The 25,656-nt window shown below is 43.2% G+C and overlaps 1 protein-coding gene across 4 annotated transcripts in view; it reads left to right on the forward strand.

Annotated features, from left to right (window-relative positions):
- The window catches only part of TENM1 (teneurin transmembrane protein 1), a 2,006,416-nt gene that overhangs the window by 1,713,570 nt on the left and 267,190 nt on the right, over positions 1–25,656 (forward strand). For all 4 annotated transcript variants that reach the window (XM_069612654.1, XM_069612656.1, XM_069612655.1 and 1 more), the window contains one exon: positions 11,660–11,814. In XM_069612654.1, the coding sequence (XP_069468755.1) occupies positions 11,660–11,814 (155 nt within the window). The remainder of the gene's footprint in view (positions 1–11,659; positions 11,815–25,656) is intronic.

Raw genomic sequence — 25,656 nt, forward strand, 5'->3', positions numbered from 1 at the left:
GCCCTTGCTTTAAGTTCTGAAGTAAATTTCTGGTCTCTGAAGATTTATGGATGTGAAGTCTGGAGTCTCCTGGCAGAGTGTCCCACAGAAAATGGAATTGAATCTCTCTACCTGTCCCAGCAGTCTCTTTTTATGTGTTTTGGAAGTGGGTGTGTGCGTGGCATAACTGAGCATGCCCCTCTCTACTTGTCATTGGCCCAATTCTCCCCTCTCCCATGATTGGGGGAAGGAAATGGATTGTCATCATGATGAGGTCTGTTTATTGGTCAGAGGATCCTCCCCTGGTCAATTTGTCCACAAATCTATATTTGATTCAAATACATATTTCCCAGATACACAATTTGTTGAAATTACATGTACACATTATATATTCCTTATGGTCCATGCTTGTCCACCTCTGATCTTCCTGGGGGCTTGCATTCAAAAATGACAACATTTTGCACTTTTTGACTGGTTTACCAATATCGGACATTTACCAAAAATTACACACATGTGCGCAAGGAGTATGGACATTAATTGATGAAGTGTCAGATTTTTAACATGCAGACATTTGGAGTAAGAACCTATTTTCCGCTAGCAACCCCCCAGCATACACCACAGGGTCCTAACACCTCTTAAAACGTGCACAGAAAAATCACAAGAATAATGATATTACTTATATAATTCTGACAAGTCTGTACTATGAATTATCCATCTTTTTTTAAAATTATGCTCTGGCCCAGATGGGTGTGGTTTAGGTTCCAAAGCACATGGGGGAAGCTTCAGTCTGCCCCCGCCTCCAGCTCGGGTGGCTCCCAGAGGCACTTCTCCTCCCACTTCTCCCAAGAGGAAGCCACTTTACGGCCCCCCCAATATAACATTTGCCTGAGTCCAGGACAAGGCTTTGTTCAACCTCCTGCCGGTGCCCCTCCCCTAATCTAATCAGAGAGGTGTCAACTCCTTTCGGTGGGGAAGCAGGATGCAGCTAGGCCTGGGAAGAGTGGCTGAGCAGGTTTCTCCTGTCGGGGGAAGTTGTCAGGCAGAATTCAGCTAAATGTCACTTTAGTTCCGAGTTTAAATCAAACTTACAATTTTTATCTATACATTAAATAATTACTTCCTTCAAGTCATTTCAGAATATAGTTTTACATTGTATCCACCTCTTCGCAAGTCTTTCCTTGGTCTGGTTTGGGTTCCTCTGTTCAGTTTTACACAAAAGTCTGGTGGTTTTAAAACGCCGGCTTTCTGATAGTGATGAGCACCGGTATTGCAACCATTTTTGGGATTAAGAAAATGAATTCCCCACAGTTCTGAGTTGCTTTTTGGCAATCAGCATTGCCATTCCCAATGGTTTCAGGCTACTGTGTGTGTAGCCCAATGGTGGTTTTAGGCAGTGCCCTCCTGTGCTCACAACATAGGCAAAAATGGGTGGCAGCCTATTCTTCATGTTTTCCCTGTGCACTCTCTGGGGAGTTCTGGCCATCATGATGTTTTCCATGCCAGTACTGCACAGTTTTATGGTAGGGCTTGGATGCATGGGTAAAAACATCCCACAGTATATGGACTAGGACAGGGAAATACTCTAAATCAGTGCACTGCAAGGACATTTGTGTTAAAGCTGTTGCTACAGTGTTATTTGACCCCGGAACCGTTAGATGAAATGAACCCTGCATACCCCTCCATATGTTGGAAATGCTCCGTTGCTATGGGCCCCTTTTGTCACTTGTTGTGGACATGCCCAGTCACACAGGTGTTTTGGAAGGCAGTATTAGCTCAGATTAAAACAATAATCGGAGTAGAATTGGTAGCGGTCCCACTATTGGTACTGTTAGGCGATAAAGATCTGCAGGGGTATTACAAGCTAGGGTCAAAACAATGTAAACTAATAATCCATTGTCTAGTTGGTCATATCAAAGAATTGGAAGTCCCCACTCCTCCCAGACAGTACTGAATGCTGGTCTAGGATTTGGTATGATATGGCAGCTAGGGGAGAATATGCACGATACCTTCAGGAATGGGCCAATCTTATTGCTTATGTGAGCCAGAATGACGGCTCCGGGATATACCACAAGCCCTGTGAGATGACTTCCTTTTATCCATTGTAATAAATAATAATATGTTTTAGGCATTACAACCCACCATGCTTCCACACTTGTACGTGTTAAATTTTCATGTTTTTAAATTGTCATGTTTGTCATTTTGCTATTATGATTGCTGATGTTAAGCTGGCATTATTTGACTTTAGCGATATATACGACCGAGATTTACCTACATCATGGAGAGGTATTGGAACAATTATGTAATTTTCATATGTGGTTTTAATTTTGAGGTCGTGTTTATAAATGACATATGTGTTGTCATTACAATGTTGCCCCACTTGATATCTCAATAAAAGTTGCGAATAGAAAAAAAGAATAAACTCCTACAAGAACTGTGTGCATCCAGAAGTCTTAAATGCACCTCTAAAAACCTCCAAAAGAATATTTTTGGAAACATTGTAATCCAAATGCAATATGTATGTGTTGTGAAGGTGAAAGAACAGCTAAGAATCGCTCACACAGCCCCTTCTTTCTTCTTGGTGTTTATGTCAAATTATGTTACATGAGACAAAGTTTGGGCATTATTGGTGAGTGTGGCAGTGCACGAGAAAGTGGCAGTACCATAACTGCTGTCACCTACCACACATTCGTATTAAGAGGTTGGAGGAAAAGAAACACCAGTGCATGCCTGGAAGGTTCCCTCCACATTAACACTGCATTAACACCACAAAATGGATGATTTATGCCCCAAAGCACCGATTGAGTCCCATGGTATTTGAACATGGGGGACACTCATATTTTGACAGAATTAGCACCAAAACAGGTGGGGAAAATTATACATTTGTAGGACAGTTGAAAGCAGGAGGATAGCTCAGGGGCAACGTGCTCGTCTTGGAAGCAAAACGACGTGAAGTAACACAGGTTCGTTCCCTGGGTCCGGGCTTAGAAACCTCTGGGTTTTAACGCGTTATAAATAACCCATCATATCAGGCGATGTATTTTCTTTACAATTTAAGTTTAACTTCTGCTGGTTCTATTTCTTTTTACCAAACAATGGCTCGGATACAATGTAATAATGTACATTTATTTGCCGTTTATCCCAAGAAATGCATGGGGAGAGCCTATCCCCCGTACCCGTGTTGCCTCTCACCCTCTATGCTCTCTTCATCCAATATTGCCTCACCCAAACCAACCATCTTATTTTTTTGCGTAAAAATGTGTCAAAAAGACTTTAGGTGAATATTATTTGGTAACGCGGCCGATTACCGTTGTGCCTAATCAATGTAGATGATTTATAGTGCAGAGAACCTCTGCCAAGGAATGGGGAGCAGCGAGAGAAGTCTGATAATTGGTGTTCAATCCACATCCATTTAAAACCCGCCTCAGCACACGTCCCAGGCTGAACACGCAGAGCTATGAGAGCAGTCACAGGCAATTAGCTATGCAAATCAATTCAGAATGTCTCCATCCAAAAAAGCTTTAAAGCTGACAAAGAATAGAACTCCGTTTCGTAACAGGACACTTCATTCTATCAAGAGGTAGTCACAAGAGAAGACTTAATCTGCAATAGATTCTGCAGAATGCTGCAACCAGACGTGGATTTGGAAATATGTCAAGGAGTGAACAGACAATTTAATAGTGAGTCTGACAGGTTCATTATCTACTACTTAAGCCATTCTAAATGAGTGTTTGTGACCTGCACAGCAGTTACTAGTTTCATAATGTAACAGCCCGCCCTATAGGACGGAAGAGTGTTATCACCGAACATTGGTGGTAAGTACTCCTCCACTGTACACCTCCACTCCACTGTACTCCTCCACTGAGGCCTGAGGTCTGAGTAGTATTAAAGGGTCTGTCCAACAAGGGTGAGAGAAAGGGATACTGATCACCTGAGTGTTCCGTCAGGCACATCATTACAGTGGTGACAAAACAAAAGTACGCCCCGATCACCACTGTGCGCGCACCCCGTAGCATGCGCCCTGCATCATTCACTGCCGGCCACCAGTTAGTGCTGCCACACTGAACCTTCAATATCATCCTTCAATGGCAAGTGTGATCCTGTGATGCTGCTGCACTGCTCTAGCGTGCCACCCAAAATATAGTGCCTCCATAGCTGGGTTGATTATCTATCCCCTGAGTGTAATTGATGGCGCGCTTCCAATGCCACCACGTCATCCTAATTAGGATGTAAAGCCAAACGTACAGCCACATTTGCTGCCTCCACTGACTTGCATCTCATCCTGCGGTTCCACATGGCATCACACTACCCCTGCCAATGGAGCCAGCCTGGCTATCCAGCTGCTTTTCAGTGCTGAGCCTGTACACTAGAGACCATCCAGTATTTAAACTGGAAACACCTTCACCCCACGCCCCGAAGTTCCCACAACGGACCCTGTTCCATAACTGGCACAGCATGCATAGGTGCTCTCAGACATCAGGTATCTGCTATCAAGCAAGTGCTGAATCTGGCAGACCTCCCCAGAGACCACCATGCGCCAAACAGCTCCCATTGGATGGAAACCAGCCCTTCACCAGCGGCAAATGCCTCAACCCACTGCAACCTGGCTCCAGCAATGCTATAATGAGGATACTATTACCTTCTTCGTGCATTCTGAAAATATATCGACCATACCAGCTGATATCCTGTGCCAATAAGGCACCCATGTGAGAGAGGCCGCATGCCACCTAACATGTTATACCACCTATGATCACTACCCTCTCTATAAAAAGTATAAACAAAGGGGGGCAAGCGACATATTATGGAACACAACATTTCAACCATCCCCCAGCATCTCTGCGAAGCATAACACATGTGCTACACAGAGTTGCATTCTTTAAAAGAGCACAGTTCATCGAATTCGCTAAAGTAACCTGGTCCTTCAGAGAGGACAGTCTGGGTGTCACGACCCTGTGCAGCCCAACTCCAGCGAATACACCAAAGCCAAGCCGTTAGCGGGCCTATGTGTAAGAATGTGAAGGGGGCGACATGTATATGGGTCAGCAGTGGCATAGGCTGGCGTCGCAACATGTGCCAATCCACGAAGGGATCAAGAATGACCCTTCTATGCATTGTGTTTTCTCCCTGATCATTTGATCATGTTCAACAATGCATCCCACTGTTAAAGAGGGGGTGCACTCCAAATTTGATAAGAATTGCACTCCACCCCGGCATGCCCAATATTGTATTAGTCCTTCTTTGCACAGAAGGTTCTCTTATGTGTTCATTCTTATGCCACATCGGGAATATTATATGGCGTGTCTTTGTAAGCATGAGTTTGTAGTGACACAGTCCATAGGGACCCTGCACTCTGCACCATTAAAGCATTTAACAATCAAATGGGGGAGATGTGTTAGCAGCGTGGCACTTCTCACCCAAACTGGAGAATATGGCTGTTTTACCGGGGGCGGTCGGTCTATATTGAATGAGGGGTGCCAGTCAACCAGTACCCTCACCCCTCATGGATGTGTCACGCCAGCCCAATGGAAAAACTGCTGCGGCTGAGAGAGTGCTGCTGGACTGGCTTAAGCTGTTAAAGAAAAACGTATTTTCCCTTTGATAGTTTAGCTCCTAATCGGGGGCGTTTTGCTGCCCCAGTCTTGCCTGACCCATTGAGGATGCAGGCTGGGGCACTGCACATCTGTATGGGTTCAGGGGGCACAACTGTGCCTCCTCGCACATTTAGACTAATTGGGGTGCTGACTATGGAGCACTCGGGCTTCTGCCTCCATGTGCAAGAACCAAGAAGCACTCTTTTCTTTCTGGTTCCTGTCCGTGCTTCGCAGGAGCCAGAGGGCTTTTGTGGAGGTGTCGGTGGAGTGGACCAGAGTCTGAACCAGTGCTGCAGGTAAGAAGAAAGTTATTATGTATTTTATGTGTGTGAATGAGTGAGGGTGTATGTAGGGTTGCCTGGGTGCGTGAGTGAATGAACGAGTGTGTAGGAGCGCATATGAATGAGCAAGTGAATGCTGTGTGTGAATGTAAATGATGTGTGGATGCGTGTGAGCTTGCGTTTGTGCTGGAGGAGAAGCTGATTTGGGCTGGCTGGTGGGCAGGCAGGCCAGTTGATGGTTGGGGAGCAATTCGGTGTGCAGCTACTACATTATTTCTATTGGGCATCTATGACCAAGTAAGCATGATAAGTGTTACTACATGGCTAGAATGACATTTTGGCTCTTACTATGGCATGGTATTTATTTCAGGTGTTCTATGATAAAGGAAACATGATAAATGTCACTGAATTGCAAGACTGGCATTTTGATGCATTTAGTCTAGCTATTTCCTACTGTGGCCTGCTGTTTTTTTCTGGATATGTATATATGGTAAAGTCATCATGATAAGTGTAATTGCATGGCAATACTGGCCTTTTGGTTCAGCCAGTCTTGCTATTTCTTACTGTGGCACGGCATTTATTCTGGATATCTATGATAAATTCAGCAAGAAAAGTGTTATTACATGGCTAAACTGTATTCTGTGCAGCAGTCTATCTATGTCTTGCTGTGACATGGCATTGTATTCCACGTATCTCTAAACTAAGCATGGTACATGCTGCTACATGACTAGACTGACATTGTGCTGCAGCCAGTCTAGCTATTACTTATTCTGGGTATCATTTATGCTGGGCATCAAGGGTATAACAAATGTGATAAGTGTTATTATGGTATAGACTGGCCTACATTGTGCAGGAAGTGTGGACGTGTTTTCTTATTGTGGCATGTCATTTTTAATGGCAAAGCCAATAGGAGTATGTTCTTACATGGGGATAGTGCCATGTATTTGCAGAGCCGGCATGGCCATGCTTTCTCTTGGTATCATTACTGTCATTATCTTCAAAGCAAATAAGAGTGTGTTCTTATATCAGAATACTGGCATAAATTACTGCAGCCAGGAAGGAGACGTATGGGCACAGCCAGCATTAACATGTTTTTATACTGGCATATATCGTTCACAAAGGCATCATTATTATGTGTTGGGAAATTCTCCTGTGCACTGTTGGTGACTTGCATCTATTGGATTTTTCGGATTGGAGTTACCCAACAAAACCAATTGCAAACCAACTTTTTACCCAGTTTTTCACAGACCATCTGTTGTATAAGGCACCCTTTTAACCCATTATTCAAAAGATGCTCCAGGGGTGAGAAACCCCAGAACCCTCCTTGGTCACTCTTGAATTTTTGTGGGAAATAGTTTCACCCCTCCAATTGAAAAATTCACCAGCCGCCACTATGTTTAAAATCTGTTTCTAGTATTTGTGGCTACCCACTTTAAATGACTGCTCTGATGTGATTAAGTGCCGAAATATATGATCAAGCATCCCACGTGAATGGTGAAGACTAGGCAGCGATATGGCCACGCGCAACGTCTTAGATTATGCTGTCAATTCTAAAATGGCTACTGCTGGGAAGCTGACAGCCCTGAAGGTAGATATGAAGCTTTGCTTGATCTGTGTGTAAATTTAAAACAAGTCTGGGAATAATTGTGCATCTGGCATGTTTGGAGCTGTCAAACTAACTAGAGCTCAAAATAAAATGTATGCAGATAAAGCCTCAGAAATAATTGCTTTGCATGTACGTTAGGTTACAGGACATGCACTTGAGATGAATCATCATCTGGAACACATATTTTTTCTTACACGGTGCAGTGGTCACGCTTGTGATGAGTGAGGTTCATTTAGCAGCACGTGATAGTTTGTTTATTAGTCTTAAGTGAAACAGACAGCCCTGTGGCTGAATCACTGTATCTTTAAGTGTGTCTACTGAGACTTTGCTTTTTGGTGGAAGCTCGATCTGATTTTTGCACTCAATTGGTGACTTGCCATGCAAAGCAAAAGTGATTCAGGGAGTCATTCTCTTCTTTCGTTGCATTCCACTCCATCTGTCATCAACTGTGATCTTGAGGATTTAAAGCCAAGGAAAAAATGGGGAAAGTATTGCAGACCACATTATGTGGCATCAAGGCAAGGCCAATGCCTTGCGAGAAGCAATGGCCTTCACATTTTTCTACACAGACAATAGTTCTTTAGCTCAACATGACAATAATGCGTGTCTAGGGGCCTCATTTAGAAGTTGGTAGTGCAGTAAAAAAGTAGCGGTAACAGGATTCCCGCTACTTTTACCACACCACCAAATTCAGAGTTCAAATTTAAACATTCAAATTTCACCTGGTTTTGTTCGCAGGACATATCCTCTACTTTCTGTGCACTAATTATCAATGGTGCAATTGATAATTATCAATAACTAATCAATAACTTTTCCTCTTCCAGTATACATTAACAATGGGAATAACTGAAGAGTCCATGGGACTCTTGATCTTGCAGACCTTTCCTGTTCCTGTATACAGTAACAATGGGAATAACTGAAGAGTCCATGGGACTCTTGTCTTGCAGACCTTTCCTGTTCCTGTATACAGTAACAGTAACAATGGGAATAACTGAAGAGTCCATGGGACTCTTGATCTTGCAGACCTTTCCTGTTCCTGTATACAGTAACAATGGGAATAACTGAAGAGTCCATGGGACTCTTGTCTTGCAGACCTTTCCTGTTCCTGTATACAGTAACAATGGGAATAACTGAAGAGTCCATGGGACTCTTGATTTTGCAGACCTTTCCTGTTCCTGAATACAGTAATAGTATTGGTGTTTGGCGTTGTTCTCTCTAGAAACAATGGCAAACCCTAAACTGGGCCTTAGGTGTTCTCAACAGGTGGATAACACAACTGACAATTCCAAGCCCATAGACCAATATGACTTCCATTCCTAAAGCAGAAGACCTTGGCAATGAGGGAAATAAGGTAGCTATGCATTTGAGCGTCATTTGGGATGCCATCTGCATATATTATCTATTCCTGCTTTATCAGGGGCCAAGGAAACTGAGTGAAGCACAGCAGGGTATTTTACAAGTGCTTCAAATGTACTAACCAATTTTCCAGTCTGGCAATTGGGAGACCCTTTCCGGAGCTCTGTTCGCCATTCTTCGAAACTCCCATTATAAAGGCCTGCCGTAGTGAGGTCACGTTCACACGTACCAACATTGATGCCGTCGATTCAAGATGTAGTAAGCAATAACTTGAAATGATAAAGAACACTTTTAATTGAGTTCAAACCACACCTCTAGATACACCATAAAAAGAAAAACACCAATAAAGCATTATTACAAAAAAAGGAAAGAAACAAAGACCTGAATGAGGAAAGAAACAAATGCTGAATGAATGCTTCAATTTCCTCATTGCATCATTGATCTTTTTAGCATCCCAACCCATCCTAATGGAGCTAGAAAACCTGAGCATATGTCTATGAATAGTGAGCTTAAATACTGCTGCCCTTCCAGCGGTTGTCTGTCCATTGATTAACACATATGAAGCAGACAGTCATCTGAAATAGGATAAGGAGCTGGAAAATTTGATAGCCACCCTTTCTTTCTCCTCATAATTATTTCTCGGAGAACCCTCTTCTTGTGCAGAGCAGACAGCGGATGGCCGTGCATGCAGCGCAGTGTGCATGAGTAATGCCATTCAGTTCCAGTAAAAAGCTGCGAGACGACCTCACATTCTGATAAAGCAGGCACAGCAGGAGAGGAAAAGCAGATCAAGGAAAGGAGGAGATAATGGGACATATGAGGAATTGCTAAAGGGATTAACGAAGACACCGTGGCACATAATCTAATTTAATTCTCAGAGTTTGCATTCACAAAGTAACCATTCTATGCTAAGCCCCGAAAATGAATTCTTGTTGGAAGAAGACCTTTGACGCGACGACTAATGTACAGAACATTTGAATGACTGGTGAGAAATCATGTATTTATTTTTAGGATTGTGTGAAAATATGGAAGGCTGGGAGCTTTTTGTGTGAGGAATGGTATAGCAAATGTAATACATATGAGCAATAATGAAACGCGCCACAGGTTGGCTTGTTAAATTCAGTCAACCCATTCAAAGAGCCCACTTGGATAAAATTGATTGTCAAGTACTTGTCTGACCTTCTGTAGGATTTTGTAGGTATGATGTTTGTTTCAAAAGTATGTAGTGGGATACTCAGTACTTAATGTGTGGGGGTGTTTGTCAGGGTTCAGCGCTAGCACTTATTTTTGAGCCCCAGCACTTATTGTCTCAGACTCACTTTAATTATGAAGTGATGATAGGAAGTGCATTCATCAAGCGTAATGAGCAGGTGTGAAATGCAGTGTAACCCCAAATATGTTGACATGGTGGGGAGCAGCTTTGGGTGGTGGCAGCAGTGGTGCCCACTGTGGTCCCCCATGAGTGCTAAAAAATATTTGAGCCTGGCACTTATTCTTTTGCACATTAAGCACTGGGGATCCTTCCTGGGATGGGGACATGGGATAAGAGGCAAATGTGATGTCAAACATTTTGACTTTTCAGCTTTGTCTTTTATTCCTTTTCCTTTTGTAGCCAATAATGAAGGGTGCGCGTTTCCACACGTTTCTCCCTTCAGCCAACTGGCACCGCAGCTGAATTGCTGGACACCGAGAGAAGGGGGAAAGCGTGGATTGTGTCTTGGCTTTACTGGTAGCGTATGGGCCACTGGTCCTGATGGCCTCCCTTAACCAAACAATTGCAAGCAGTCCCGGAGGTGGTGGTCTCTATCCCCACCTTCACAAGGCTCTATCCCCTCCACCTCCAACCACATCCACATCCGAATTGAGAGCAACGTTTTGAGGCCTCAACGTGGAGGCCCATAGCTGCACCTGCATGTTTATGTCAGCCTAAAGTGCCAGCACTTTAAGGCCCAGCAATAAACAAACATGCGCCCACACCACGTCCATGGGTCCTCAATTGCTCTGAAGCAGCTGCAAAGTGCCATGGGTGCTATGCAATCAATAGGGCAGTGATTGTTGTATCTTTGAGAGCTATCACTTCTGGGATGGTAAATATATGTTTTAAATAACAGCTGTCCTACATGTCAATGTTTAACAGCTGCATATACTTCAGTACCTCTAATTTGAAGGTGAGCCACCAGGGATGCCAACTAGGTGGGTCTGTGGTATGCTTGCCTTGTTATCTAAAATGGACATTCTACTTTCTTGTTGTAAAGTACGTCAGAATCCACTGTCCAAATAGTCTCTCAGGGTCATGTTTCTGTCAGGGAATGCTCTCGCTGAGTTTAGCTCCCTAATGTAGTCCATCAATGATGGGGTGTTCAGCCATTGAAATGGGATGACATCTTGCAAATTCCGTTTTCCAAAGTGAGAGAAGAAAGTTTAAGAAGGATTACTGGTAGTGCCCCCTGTCCCTTGCGATATAGGTGTTCTATACAAATGTAAATAATCAGTCGAAGGACCCGATGGTCTTCACACGTATCATCCAGCATATTCAAAAAGTAGACCCAGGGGGCGTATATATTAAAACATATGTAACTGCCCTCAACTAAATGACACGCAAGTATGTGTTCTTTTGTGTTGTATCGAACACAGTTTACATTCTGCATATGTAGCATGCAGTGCCACGTTCCGTGTCATTAACATTGTAACATGTATATATGTCCAAATTCTCATCCATAATGTACATCTTGGTCACGCCAATCCATGTAATTGACATGCACTTAGTCTGTCTGCCATTTCAATACTTCTGCAGCACCCTAATGATCTGATGCTATGGTTTTAATATTCACGCTGTCACTTTTCAACAGGAATCACTATAGATAAGCACGGACTTGTCTACTTTGTGGATGGCACCATGATTCGAAAGATTGACGAGAAAGGAATAATCTCCACAGTGATCGGTCTGAATAGTCTGACGGCAGCACAACCTCTGAGCTGTGACCCGGGCATGGACGTGACCCAGGTAGGTGCTCACGGTGTATTCTGTTGAATTAGGGATGTTCATTTTCCTAACCAATGTAGTAGGGAGGATTGATTAGGACTATTTGTGGTGGATGAAGGTACCATCCATTTAGTCATGTGATGAGCCTTATATAAGCAAGAGTGGGTTCACTTAGCCATCTGCCATCCAAATAAATGAAAACTGCCTCCAAGTTCCTTTGGCACCTCATTCATCAAGATGATCAGAGCATTGACTTTAATATGGAGCCTGGGGAGCCTCTAATCATGTTTATGTAATAGTCAGGTGTATACTCATGATAATGATCAAAACAGCCGTAATAACAATAGGAATGAAAGTAACAATAAAATTGCATTATTTGTAATATTATTCTTATTGTTTTTTACTATTGGTATTATTATTACATTGTTAATACACCTGACAGCAATGCTGAGCTGGCTGTGACTAGAGCTGTTCCTGTGTTCTTGTGCCTGTAAGCTCTACGTCTATTTCTCTACTAGATGATGACCACCAGCGCTCTAACCTTGGTCCCTGGAATGCTCCCTGTACTCATAATTTCTTGTAGAATAGAAACCCTCATTTTGTAATTGTAATTGTAATTAGTTATTTATAACCCGCTTAATACCCAGCGGTTTCTAAGTGCGGACCGGGGGATCGAACGTGTGTTGCCCCGCGTTGTCTTGCTTCCAAGGTGAACGCGTTGCCCCTGAACTATCCTCCCACAAGATTTGCTTACTCTTGCCAATTCTTTGCTGATAAAACAAAACATCCTGTTTTCTATCCCCATCATAGAATGTGTAACTGCTTGTGTTATTGCTAGCTATCAGGCGTATGCCGCCTCGTTGCCATGCACTACTAAACTCTGCCAAACGCGGACATGATATCTCTGCCAAACTCTGCCCCAAGCATTGCTTTGCATCTTGGCTCCAAGTCCTCCTTCATTCTTGACCAAAATCTTTGAATTCATTTCAACAGGGAAATAAAACCTTTGTCACCTTGATTTCCACCTCTACCTGCTGCAACCTGCCAATTATTGACCCGATAGCCCCTGCATTACCTTCCACTCATCTAACACCCTAAACAAAGGGTTAATTCTTAGAAAGGTGGACTAATGCACTGTCCTCCTCTGATTCGTCCATCAATATTCCTTCCAATTATTTGAGAAGGTACATGACATGACCTTATCAATCTTCATCCACTCAGTATTTCTTCCCAGACACTAAGCATCATGGTCTCTATCCAAGGCCTTCCCTTAGTTTCATGCTGCTTTTACAAGCTACACTGCCTCCTTTAATCACAAAACCAGTAACACTGCCTTACTCCTCATTTCCGCTGCTAAACATCACAATCCATTTACTTTTCAATGTTACTACTACATATCGCGAGCGCAATACTCCCAACGTGGGATAATCTAACACAAATACCGCATGCATGACGAGAAGAGTCTCCCCATCTACACTAGCCTTCACACTGAAGGGCAGAGCAGGCCATGATTATTCTCTGGAGTCTATTGCACTACACCAAATGTATCTTATGGGACCATTTTATTTGTTTAATTGTTTTTCACATGACTTTAAATTACATGTGTACAGATTAATGCAATCTCAGATCATTGGTTATGTTAACGGTATTCATGATTTTGAAAATAATTCCATCGAAAGGAACTTTGCTTATAGAATGGTTGATCAGAGAGTGATGGAAGTAGAATACTCGCTGAGTAATGTCTAGTGAAAGAGGTGCTTTCGATGTATTCTCATCAAAGCCAGGTTGTTGAGCAAAGGATGCATAAGGAAACCTGGGCTAACAAGTCTGGGTGAAGTGCTGTAGCAGAGTCTTTCCAAGGACATAATTGGTTACCTTGTCTTGCAGATATTACAGTATTGGTCTGCAACTTACATTGAGGTGGTTCATGTTTGTAGCACAGGTTCATGGTGCATGTTACAAAGAGTATACGGTTCATGACCATGGGACCGGCGTCCGGCAATGATGAAAAACACCCTCTTTATAACAAACAAGTCCAGAGTATATGCCTAGGTGGTCTTAAGTCAATAAGTCAAATAGCTGACGTGTGCTTATATAGTTGCCAGATTCTTTGCCAATTTCAGCTGGATGTTATTCCTGCTTCAATACTGCATTGAATAGTCACTGTGATGGTAGTTCATGGCTCTATGGACAGGAGATGGAGCAGTGTCAAGGATGGCAGTTATGGAAAATAGTTATTACAAGTGATTTGGGTGACCACTGCTTAAAATAAATAATTTAAAGCCATTAAGATCCCCTAGTAGATCCATTATAGGGCGTTTCCATTTGCTTCAAATTTCAGTGATAACAATCTGGATTTCATTCGAAGTTTTTTGTTTGTTTTTTAAGTGGCAGGATGTTGGTGCTGATCATGATGAAAATATCAATTATAGCTTTTTTTTTTTGTTTTTTGCCTAATATAGGCTTTTACAAAAGCAGAAGGAAATGTTGTAGTTCAATGTCAAAGTAAAAGAGAGGTAGTGTAGAACTCTGAAGTCTGGGTCCACAACTTTACAGATTTGATTTTTTTTTTTAATCCATTGTCAATTTAAAAATTTTGGCTGCTGCAATGGTCCAGCTGTTGTTATCGCCGGAAAGAAGACGTGTCCACCAAAGGTCTTCTTCACAAAAGTCGTAATCCAAGAATAGAGGCGATAATTATAGCTATCATGATCTGCATTTTCATCAAATTATTTTAATGCATAGTGTGAGGGTGTAGAAGAAGGAGACTGACACAGGGGTCATCTCTCCCTACTTCTAAGGACTTGTCGTGCCTCAACATAGGAAAACTTTACTGAACTGTCAGAATTTCTGACAAAATGAAATGTACACCGTCATTGGTCAGAAACCAACTAATTTAACCCTAACAATATAGACCTCAGTCTTTAACTAAAATTTGTGTTTCCTTCACCAGGAGAATTACTCCTTACTCCTGGTGTCTTGCTTCAGTCTTGTAGTAGCAGTAACTCTTTTAATGTCCTTTCAAAAAGGGCCAGGGGAATGACTCCTTCTCTTGTTCCTTCTATAAATGTTCCCAACAGTAGTCTTTAAGCACTCTTGCAGAACAAATGGATTAGTCTCTTTAACTCCTTCTAGGAAGTAGAATAATTGGCTTCCATTTGACACTTCGATGAAAGATATCTTTTCCAGGCTTCTCTGTATATGTCTTGGAAGCCTTTCTAAAGACTGCTTGAGCAGTGGTATTAGATAGAATGCTGCAACGAGGGAGATAACTCCAGTTAGATAAGGTTTGAATGCAGTACCCTCTGGGAACACTACAAACAACTCTGACTACAGGTAAAGGCAACCCAACCCTTGGTATATGCTTGCACTACACCGTTTGGGTAGCATGTTCAGCAGCCAGGCTTATCTCAAGAGAGGACATGTGAGGAGTGGTGGAGTTACACAAAGATTCACAGTTACAGGTATTCAAATAAACTCTTACACTCAAGGTTTCTTGCATAAACAATTATTAATTTATTTATCAGTCAGTTATAAAGCCTTCTTCAGAAGAGAACAATATAATAGTAACACATAAATACACTTCAATACTGTACACTCTGAGTTTCTGAATCCGGAAAGACCCATTTGGGATGGCCCACAGACACAACCTACACCCACAGGTCACTTCAATTACAAGGGTGCTGGGGACATTAATATCTTACTGTTGGCATTTAGAATACTCTTAAAAGTTGGTAAAAGGCAACAGTTATTAGAACACAAGAGATGACAAATTTCTTAAGCAGGGCAAACACTTTTAGATCCTCTAAGAAGAGTCATACAATTCAATAGGCTAAGCCAAAGTCAATAGGCAAGAGTCTTGTATAGGATGAAGCACTTCTGGTAAGTAAATGGAAAAGTCTTTGCACAAGTTCTTAGGAGTCTTTGATAAAAAGAAGAATCAAATGTAGAGCCACAGTAGAGTTGATTAGGCTTGTGAGTTGTGGAAGTTTCAAGCACTTCTACAGCAATAGGTAAGTTCTCTTAGACTTGTTTTACAGTACCTTAGAAATGAAGAAAATATGCAGCTGATGACTTCTGTGCCTGTGCAGCTCTGCAGATCTCACTGTTCCTGGGCCTCAGTCATGGGAACAAGAGGGAGGACATCGGAGTACTCCTGCAATGCACTGGGATGGTCACAACTAGCAACCAGCAAACTTCACTTTCAGTGGCTGTTTCGTGTTTCAGCTCCTCACATCTACCGCAAATAGCAACACTGTGGTTCCTGGCTGTTGAGGTGGACTTTCCTTGCTTCTGGGGTCCCGCACTCTGTTGAGGGGGCTCAGGCTTGGTCAGTCCTGCTTCTTGGGAGTCCGGAGGATGTTCCAAAAGCTCTAGGCCAGCTTAAAAGCAACGCACACAATCTGGTGTTCCTCTCCCTGGCTATTCGATTTCCAGTAGAAATTCAACCAGCTCCTAAATGGATGTCCAGGTGGCTTATTTTGGAGTTGATTGGTCCCACCAACTCAAAGGGAGAAGTTGTCCTTGCAGGGGCATCTCCGTCGGTGCAAACTTGGCATTTCGGCACTGCAGCAGGGCTCCACGGGGCAAACCAATGGTCCAGGAGTTGCAGCAGGCGTCCTCTTCAAGTTCTTCTTCGGTTCCTTTGCCCAGTGGTCGACTCTGCCTACCCAGCCAAAAGACTCGCCTTTTATTCAGTTCTCTCCTATTCACTCCAGCCTAGCTGTCAATCAACCAGCAGGGGGGCTGTCCTTGCCGGAGTGTCAGCTAGCCAATGACCACAGAGTGCATTTGGGTGTCCTAGGAGACGAATCACTGTGAGTTTTGGGCACCTCCCTCACTTCCTGCCTACCCAGATACTCTGGAGCCAGAGCCGGGCTTTACTCCTGAATCCCGCCAAAGGTGAAATGAACAAAGAGACCAAACCTGGTTTGGTGCACAGAGAAAATCTCTAGAAGGACCTTTCCACAAAGAAATGGCAAAAAAAGAATACCGGGGGCCATTTTGTCAAAGATGGCTCCTGCGCCATTTTGAAAAAGATGGCTCCCCGGTTGCTTTACCGGAGCTATGCAGCCTGCGGTAAACGCAAACCATGTTAGTTCAAACAAAGCCAATGCCACCCACCTTTCAGTGAGGAAAGGGTAACATATAATATGTTACTTGAGAAATTAAAAAAAGGGGATACTAAGTAACCCATCCAGCACTCTATTGTAAGATAGTGTGTGCTGGGTCTAGAAAGTTACAATGGTAAGTAAAGTCAATTTCACTCTACTGGTCTGGGAAACTGTAGTTTATCCAAGAGAATGTATTCACACCTTGGGGAAATCTGAAAGACTTCCCTGTGCCACTGCACTGAAGGTACTGTGTGACACAATGTAAACGATGATGCCTTTGGAGTTTGGCAGACTCCATAACCAAACGAAACACAGTTTAAATTCACCTCAAAATACATGAGAGAGTGGAAAAAAGGGTCACACTCTCTCCAGGTTAAACAAAAATCAGGTTCTCAAAATACAGCAAAGTTGCTGGGGGTCTCTAAGGTGGAGGGAAGTAGCACATTTCTGAGAATTCTACCTAACCCTAACAACTCCCGACACAGTCTTCTTGGTCAGAGGTGTTGGATGAACCACCGTAACGAGCTAGGGGACTCCTGATGCACTCTGCTTGAGCATTGGTATTGAATTGGTCACTGTGATGAGAGAGATGACTCACGATGCACTCTGCTTGTGCATTGGTATTGGCTTGTCCACTGCGATGAGGGAGATGACTCACGATACACTCTGCTTGAACAGTGGCATTGGCTTGGCCACTGCAATGGGGAGATAACTCCTGATGCACTCTGCTTGAGCAGTGGTATTGGTGTGGCCACTGAGACGAGGGAGATGACTCTTGATGCACTGTACTTTAGCAGCTTTATTGACCTGGTCACTGTGACAAAGGAGATGACTCCTGATGCACTTGGCTTGAGTTTGGGCCTCTTCCCAGTCCCCACCCGGTCATCCTACCATTCCTGTTACCTGTGGTGCTTTGGGGACATGGCTCTGGTTCTTCCTGGGATTGCAAGGGCCTCTCCTCCTCTTTCCTGCTTCCTGTGTGCTCTTTGTCATTTCTGGACCCGACAACCACCTTCCCGTGGTCACGCCACCAACAAGTGTTTCAGCTACTTACCAGCACCAGGACGCTCCAGCAGTTTCTTGGTCTTTGTCTCCCTCCCAGAGAGAGACAACTGCTCTGGCTGCAGTGTTCCAAGTTCAAACATCCCGGGCTTCGTTCATGTACTCCTGGCTTCCACAGTGAGAGCTCCTTGGTCCGTTCTTGCTTTTTTCTTTATACTGTTGACTCCACCCTTGCATAACATCAACACCGTCTTGGAAAGTCACTTTGGCACTCTTCAAGCCTCCAGTGAGCTACCTTGTTATAGTAATTGTCTGACCTTGCATATGGTTACTCCAACCCAGTATGTTTTACACTTGTCACAGTAATGGATTTACAATAACACATGGTTCCACTGTCAATGAGGTTAGGGGGTAATGTGATGGGGTTGTATGGAGACATTTCCCAGGTGGATGTCCTTGTCACGAGGAGGGGAGTCCCTCCCTAAGAGGTCCTCCCGCATATTACCACCCCTAGGGGAATATTGGGTAGCGGACTCACGTCCCTAGCCACATAGGAAAGCGCTACGCCCTGGGGAGAAGTGACAAGACCTGGTGAATCACCAGAATAGTCATCATGCTAAATAAGTACATTTCTGTATGTAAACCTCTTCTGAATTCACTTTATTTATTGTATATCATGCCTAATGCCAGACACCTTCAGCTTCTAAGCACCCGATTGGAGATCAAACCCATGTTGCATGGCTTCATCTTGTTCCCATGACAAGTGGGTTAGCCCAGAGCTATCTTCTCAGCCTATCAATTCATCAATGTACCAATAGAACATAGACAGAAATTGACCGACCCACAACCTACTTGCTGCCAAAAAAACTATAGATTGAATGCCAATTAAGAGAGAAAAGACCTAAGCCTGTTTGGATTTGCTTAATATGTTAATAGTCTTTTATACAGTGCCAAATCAATTCAGAATAACAAAGAAGTAAATCTTCTAATATGTAGATTAGTCAAAATATTTCAAAAGGGAATCAATGAACTCACTCAGTTACCAGTTCATCCATGCAGCATTGGAAATGCTGAGAATATCTATCTCCCAGGACAACAATAATATGAGTCTAGATGTTACCCAAGAGATGCAACCTTCTTCACAATCTTGTAAATGGTCTTCAATGTAATGATTTTGTTACAGGTGACATGCATTGTTGACCGTTTGTCTGGCTGTAAAGGATGCCATTTGGCAAGGGTGTAAAAGTCCTGTTTTTTTCTTATATTAATCCATTCAATTATGCATGTAACTCTGTTTCTGAAAGAGAGATCTGCTAATCAGACCCTCCTTACATAAAAAAAACTCTGACAAAAGAATCGTGCATCCATGTATATTTGCTGCACCAGTTTCCTGAAATCTACAGCCCCTCCTCTCCAGTGGAAAGGGCAGGGTCACAAGTGCATTCCTGATGGCTTCTGGGATACTTAGTCTTTGCAGAAAGAGGTAGAATTTTAACTTCTGCACTGCTGAAATAAAATATTATAATCGTACAGGGTGGATGTGATGCCTCTTGTGCCGGATACAATCTGGCTGAAAATGGAGAGCTACTTCTGGAGGGACGTTCTTTGCCTGTCAAAAACAACCCCTATGGCCTTCATCAGACGGGAACTGTGTCTGCCGTCACTAAAAGCAATAAAAGCTAGAAATACCCTAATGATGTACAGGAAATTACTTTGTAATCGAAGACAGAAAATCTTGGACCTAATTAAAAAGGAGATGGGTGGCGGAACCAACCGTATGCTAACGTGTTGGGAACAGACCAACAAGCAATTATTAAAGGATTTGGCCACCTCCAAAAAGAGCTATTAATAAACCCAAATAAGGTGACAAAGAAACAGCTCGAGCTAGATTGGATCAACACCTTGGATACAGCAAACACCTATAACTCAACCTTGATCTTCCCCACAACCCCAAATGAAAGTGCACGAAGTGAGAGGATATTTAAAGAAATGCCCGGACAAAATTGTGAGCAAAATCTTCCTAAGATTTTGCCTAAACCAAATAAAGACAAACGAAATATTGGGTCAAAGAAAACAATCGGAAACTGACAAATGCCGATTCTGTAACAACTGGGACCAAGCGTAAACCAGCAGACATTTGTTACTTAGCTGTGGAGGATTTAACACACTGAGAGCATGTATTCTTGCCACCCCACTGAAAAACGTTCATACTCTAGATGAGGAGGGGTGGTGAGCTGTACTGACATGTGGCAACAACACACAATGTGTAAGTGGTGTGGCAGCATTTCTAAAATACATCGGTCTGAACTAGTTTGATCATCAAAGGAACGCACAAAAGGAACCCAAGGAACATCAGACAATGGGCCTCATTACGACCCAGGCGGTGGACCATGGTGCTATTAGCACCATGGTCCATGCCGGATTCTGCCATGGTGAATGGCGGAATTAGCGCCCCATTCCAAGGTTGGCGGGGCGGTAATTCCCCATTCACCATTGCCCCTTCCCCATTCCCATTTTTGGGCCATAGGGCTCAATGGGAATGGGGAAGGCGGTAATTACGGCACCGTAAATTACGGTGCCGTAATTACCTCCAAGGTCCCTTTGCGGGTTAATTTTTTTAACGCCTGCTAAAAGCAGGCGTTAAAGTACAACCCGCAAAGGGACCTCATAATTAGGCGTTAAGGGTTTAACGGCGCGGCACCTTTTAAGGTGCCGTTAACCCCTTAATGCCTGGGTCGTAATGAGGCCCAATGTATAATTGGGATAACTTCACAGAGACCATGGAACTTCCAATGGCATACTTGTTTGTAAAAATCGTTTCACAATTACATACAAATAAAATAAGAAAACAATATATATAATAATTGTTGTCTTATCAGTTTGGTGTCATGTCATACCTGAATATAATATGTTTAAAGCAAATATGGCTGGTTATTGATTATTGATTACGTTGTCCCAATTTGATATCATGTAAGTGTCTACCTGTGATCCCAGGTCAGTGATGTCAAGGTGCTGTATATTTATGGCTTCTCTGGGTGTCTCCATTGCTCCAAGTGAGACAAATGAGACAATAACCAGGGTGCAACCTTTCTTTGATTCCTTGATGTATTTAATTCCCAATCAAGAAGGGTAACACTTCCCCCCAGGGTGCAGAAGCTCTCACCAGGAAATCTCCTGGGACTGATGCTTCAAAAGAGGAATGACATAACAGAATCCAGCTTCACACCAAGGTGTTGCAAACCAAAGGCCATTTGAAGTCAACAGTCTGCTGAAGGGATTGTAGTTAGAGTAGCCAGAGCGCTTACTCTCGAGTCTCCCTTCCTCCAGTCCCCCCCCCATTTCCTGATGAACAAGGCACTCTGGGTATGATGTAAGAAGGCATTGGCCACTGGTTACAGGAACATGGATAGGGTTCCCTTACACCAAGCTCACTTGGAATCAAACCAGTGTGATATTTTGCATTATTAAGGAGAAGATATCCCACCCTTCCAATATTCAGTTTTGGATATCAGAATTAGAAGTGCCTCTCCTGGTAATGCAGTCCATTTCAAAGTGCTCTGACCTTTAGGTGAACACAGAATGTATGCAAAGCATAGGAGATCTGTCTCCTAACCAGCCCCAGAGAACAATGGAGGTGAACTGCTGTGGACCTAGGCCTGCCACTCTGCCAACTGCACTGGAACCAGGTTTGTCACTGGAGGTTAATGTGGGATGTTTTTTACCCATGCATCCAAGCCCTACCATAAAACTGTGCAGTACTGGCATGGAAAACATCATGATGGCCAGAATTCCCCAGAGAGTGCACAGGGAAAACATGAAGAATAGGCTGCCACCCATTTTTGCCTATGTTGTGAGCACAGGAGGGCACTGCCTAAAACCACCATTTGGTTACACACGCAGTAGCCTGAAACCATTGGGAATGGCAATGCTGATTGCCAAAAAGCAACTCAGAACTGTGGGGAATTCATTTCCTTAATCCCAAAAATGGTTGCATTACCAGTACTCACCACTATCAGAAAGCTGGCGTTTTAAAACCACCAGACTTTTGTGTAAAACTGAACAAATGAAACAAAGCCAAACCAAGGAAAGACTTGCTAAGAGGTGGATACAATGTAAAACTATATTCTGAAATGACTTGAAGGAAGTAATTATTTAATGTACATGTAAAAATTGTAAGTTTTGATTTAAACTGGGAACTAAAGTGACATTTAGCTGAAACCTGGCTTAATGAAACTGGATTCTGCCTGACAACTACCCCCGACAGGAGTTGAAACTGGATCAACAGCCGCTCTTCCCAGGCCTAGCTGCACCCTGCTGCCCCTTGCCAAAAGGAGTTGACACCCTCTGATTAGATTAGGGGTGGAGCACCTGGGAACTGGAAGGGACAGAACAATGCAACTTCCTTGACTCAGGCAAATGTTATATTGGGGGCGTCGTAAAATAGCTTCCTCTTGGGAGAAACTGGGGGGCAGCTGTGCCTCCGTGAACAAGCTGGCTTGGGGGAAGTGGATAAACCAGTTATTCCACCCTGTGATGTGGGAAGCCACACCCCTTTTTGACCAGAGCATAATTTTAAAAAGATAGATAACTCATAGTGTGGACTTGTCAGAATTATATAAGTAATTCCATTATTCTTGTGATTTTTCAGTGCACATTTTTAAGAGGCGTTAGGACCCTGTGGTGTATTCTGGGGGGTTGCTAGCGGAAAATAGGGTCTTACTCCAAATGTCTGCATGTTAAAAATCTGACACTTCATCAATTAATGTCCATTCTCCTTGTGCACATTTGTGTAATTTTGGATAAATGTCCGATATTGCAAAACCAGTCAAAAAGCACAAAATGTTGTCATTTTTTGAATGCAAGCCCCCAGGAAGATCAGAGGCGGACAAGCATGAACCATAAGGAATATATAATGTGTACATGTAATTTCAACAAATTGTGTATCTGGGAAAGATGTATTTGAATCAAATATAGATTTGTGGGCAAACTTACCAGGGGAGGATCCTCTGACCCATAAACAGACCTCATCATGATGACAATCCATTTCCTTCCCCCAATCATGGGAGAGGGGAGAATTGGGCCAATGATAAGTAGAGAGGGGCAGGCTTAGCTAGGCCCAGGCACACACCCATTTTCAAAACACATAAAAAGAGACTGCTGGGACAGGTAGAGACATTCAATTCCATTTGCTGCGGAGCATGTTGACCGACGACTTCACATCCAGAGATCCAGACTTCAAATCCATCAATCTCCAGAACCTGTAGCAGAAATTAACTCCAGAATTTGTAGCAGAGAGGCCTGAATCCACCAGCTGAATCCTCTTCAGCAGGCCTCAAAACTAACCAAACTATTCAACAGCCGGGCAAGCTGTTTGAAGTTTTGCCGAGAATTTTTGCAAGAACCTGTAGCAGTACCCATAAAGCAGTGTAACATCCAGAATCCAGAGAGGCTAGACCAGCAGAGCAGAGCTGACCCAGATTGCTGTGAGCAGAATCGGTGCCTGATTGAACCCGCCGAGCAGACAGAACCGCAGCCGGACGTGTTGACCAGATCCATGACGAGGCCTAGTTCAAATTTATATTGTGAGTACCTGCCAGAACTGTGCAGAACCAATCTCTTAGTTAAAATAATCTAATCCAAACTATTTTAACCTAAGTAGAACTGCCTCCTAGAAATCGTGTCATCTGTCATTTTTAAAGCTGCACGACTGTCACCTGTCAATTCTGCAGCTGCAAGCTGTCACCTGTCGTTTTGAGTTTACTTTAAATCCGAAAAACTACCTTTATTTAATCGTCCGTATCTCTGGAACCGTTTGGGCTAGGAAATGTAACTTTCATCTGAAAGCTTAGAATCTAGGCTTTCCAACGAACCTAGAACCGCGATTTGCGATTTGGCCCGATTTCTTCATCTGTAGAAATCAGCAGCTTTTTGCTTCTCTTTGCTAAAATTCGTTTGCAATCTGCTAATCATTCATAGAGTATTGTTAAAGTGTGCCTGAACTAATATAAAGTAGACATCACCTACCCTGAACCTCTAGAGGGAATTAAAAGCAATTTTAGCACCTTTTCACTTCCTTGCAAACCACATTAAAGTAATTTGCCTGTGTTTAAAACTCATCCCTCATTTCCCTAAGCTTGCTGGGAGAACTGGAACTGTGTATTGCACTATAAAGTGTGATTTGTTGGGATTCTTGAAGACTGTGTGCTCTCCTTCCATTTCTGGTATTGCATAGGGGGGGAGTGAATTGTCAAAAGAAAAAGTGATCATATTACCTTTTGCTAAAATCATAACAAGTTATTTCTGTACTGCATTTTATTCCACCTTGCGTTTCCTTGAACCATATAAAGCATTATTTCCCACCTTGTTCTTCTGTTCCTATTCATAGTTACCTCTTGCTGATTACTGCTCATATTCACAAGTGTAATATCCATTATCAATTTATTTATAGAAGTGTGATATATATATATTGTTTAAATTTTCAAATAAACCTTTTAATTTGCAAAACAAACCTACTTCTTGGCTCAGCGGGGTCAGGGGGATTCTAAGAGGGGGGTGTTATACAAGGGTTGTCATCCAGAGTACTGAACTGGATATAAAAATACATCAATAAGGGTTTTCCTCAGCATCCCAGACTAGGCATTGACTTAGCTGTAGTGTTGATTGAATATCGCTTACATTAAGGAACTCTTTTAGGTGGCATCCAAACTCCCCTCACTGGAAGTGCAGAGAAAGAAGGACTCACCTTGTCCTAGAGCCCATGGAGTGGGACTCCTAGACACCTGAGAAGTCGAATGCAGCCTGGAATCCCATTTCACTGCTACAAGCCACCACTAACTGCTTCGACTGTGCCTGACTCTTTCACTCAGTGACAGGACCCACATTTCTACTTTTGGCACTCTTTCCATAAACAAACCACTGATTGCATCTTTGAACTGGTTTGGCATTCTCTCACACCTCCCCGGCTTGACTCGCATGCTGGCTCACTGCTGTGGAGGCTACTAACACACCACATCTCTGAGCAATAGTTTGATCCAAGAGGACCTCATCTCACCCTAAATCGACCACTGGTTCAAACCACTGGAAGCCATTGTGTTACATGCAGACTAGACCTAGACCCAGTGGAATCATCGTCTTGACCTGACTCAACCTGACTAGACTACCGGCTCAAACCTGTGGGACCCATGGGGCTGCATCGCTTTGAGCACCAACTCGAACCACACAGAAAAACTCGAACCGCACAAAGCCCCATTTCAACACTGATTCAATGCCGGATTGCTGCTGGAACAGAGATTCCCATCGACATATAGACTGACTTTGGGCCACAACAGCACAGGATCTGAAGCAAAGACAGTATACCTTTCACCTTTATGATTTGGATCACTGCTGTTTTAGTAGTAGTGCGGGGCTGAGTAGGCAGTTTAGCCACTACTCACCCCTGTTCTCCTTCAAAGCAGTAGTCTTTTCTTCACACATACATTACACATGTTTTAAAGAGATGCGCGTGTGTGTGTGTGGGTGTGTGTCTGTGGGTGTCTGTGTGTGTGTACATTCATTTGTGTTTATTTGGGCATGCTTGCATTTTCAGATGCCTGTATGCAAGGGAGGCTGTTCAGGTGACTATATTTTTCACGGTTTCCTTCTATTCCTTTCAGCTTCATTGTTGCTCTCAAGAATGAGCCTTTTTTTCTATCTACTGCAGTTCAGAAATAAATTGCTTTTGATATGCTTTAAATCACAGCTTGGTTCA

This window comes from Ambystoma mexicanum, chromosome 5p (genome assembly GCF_040938575.1).
Source record: "Ambystoma mexicanum isolate Mex_15411 chromosome 5p, UKY_AmexF1_1, whole genome shotgun sequence".
NCBI classification, from domain to species: Eukaryota; Metazoa; Chordata; class Amphibia; order Caudata; family Ambystomatidae; genus Ambystoma; species Ambystoma mexicanum.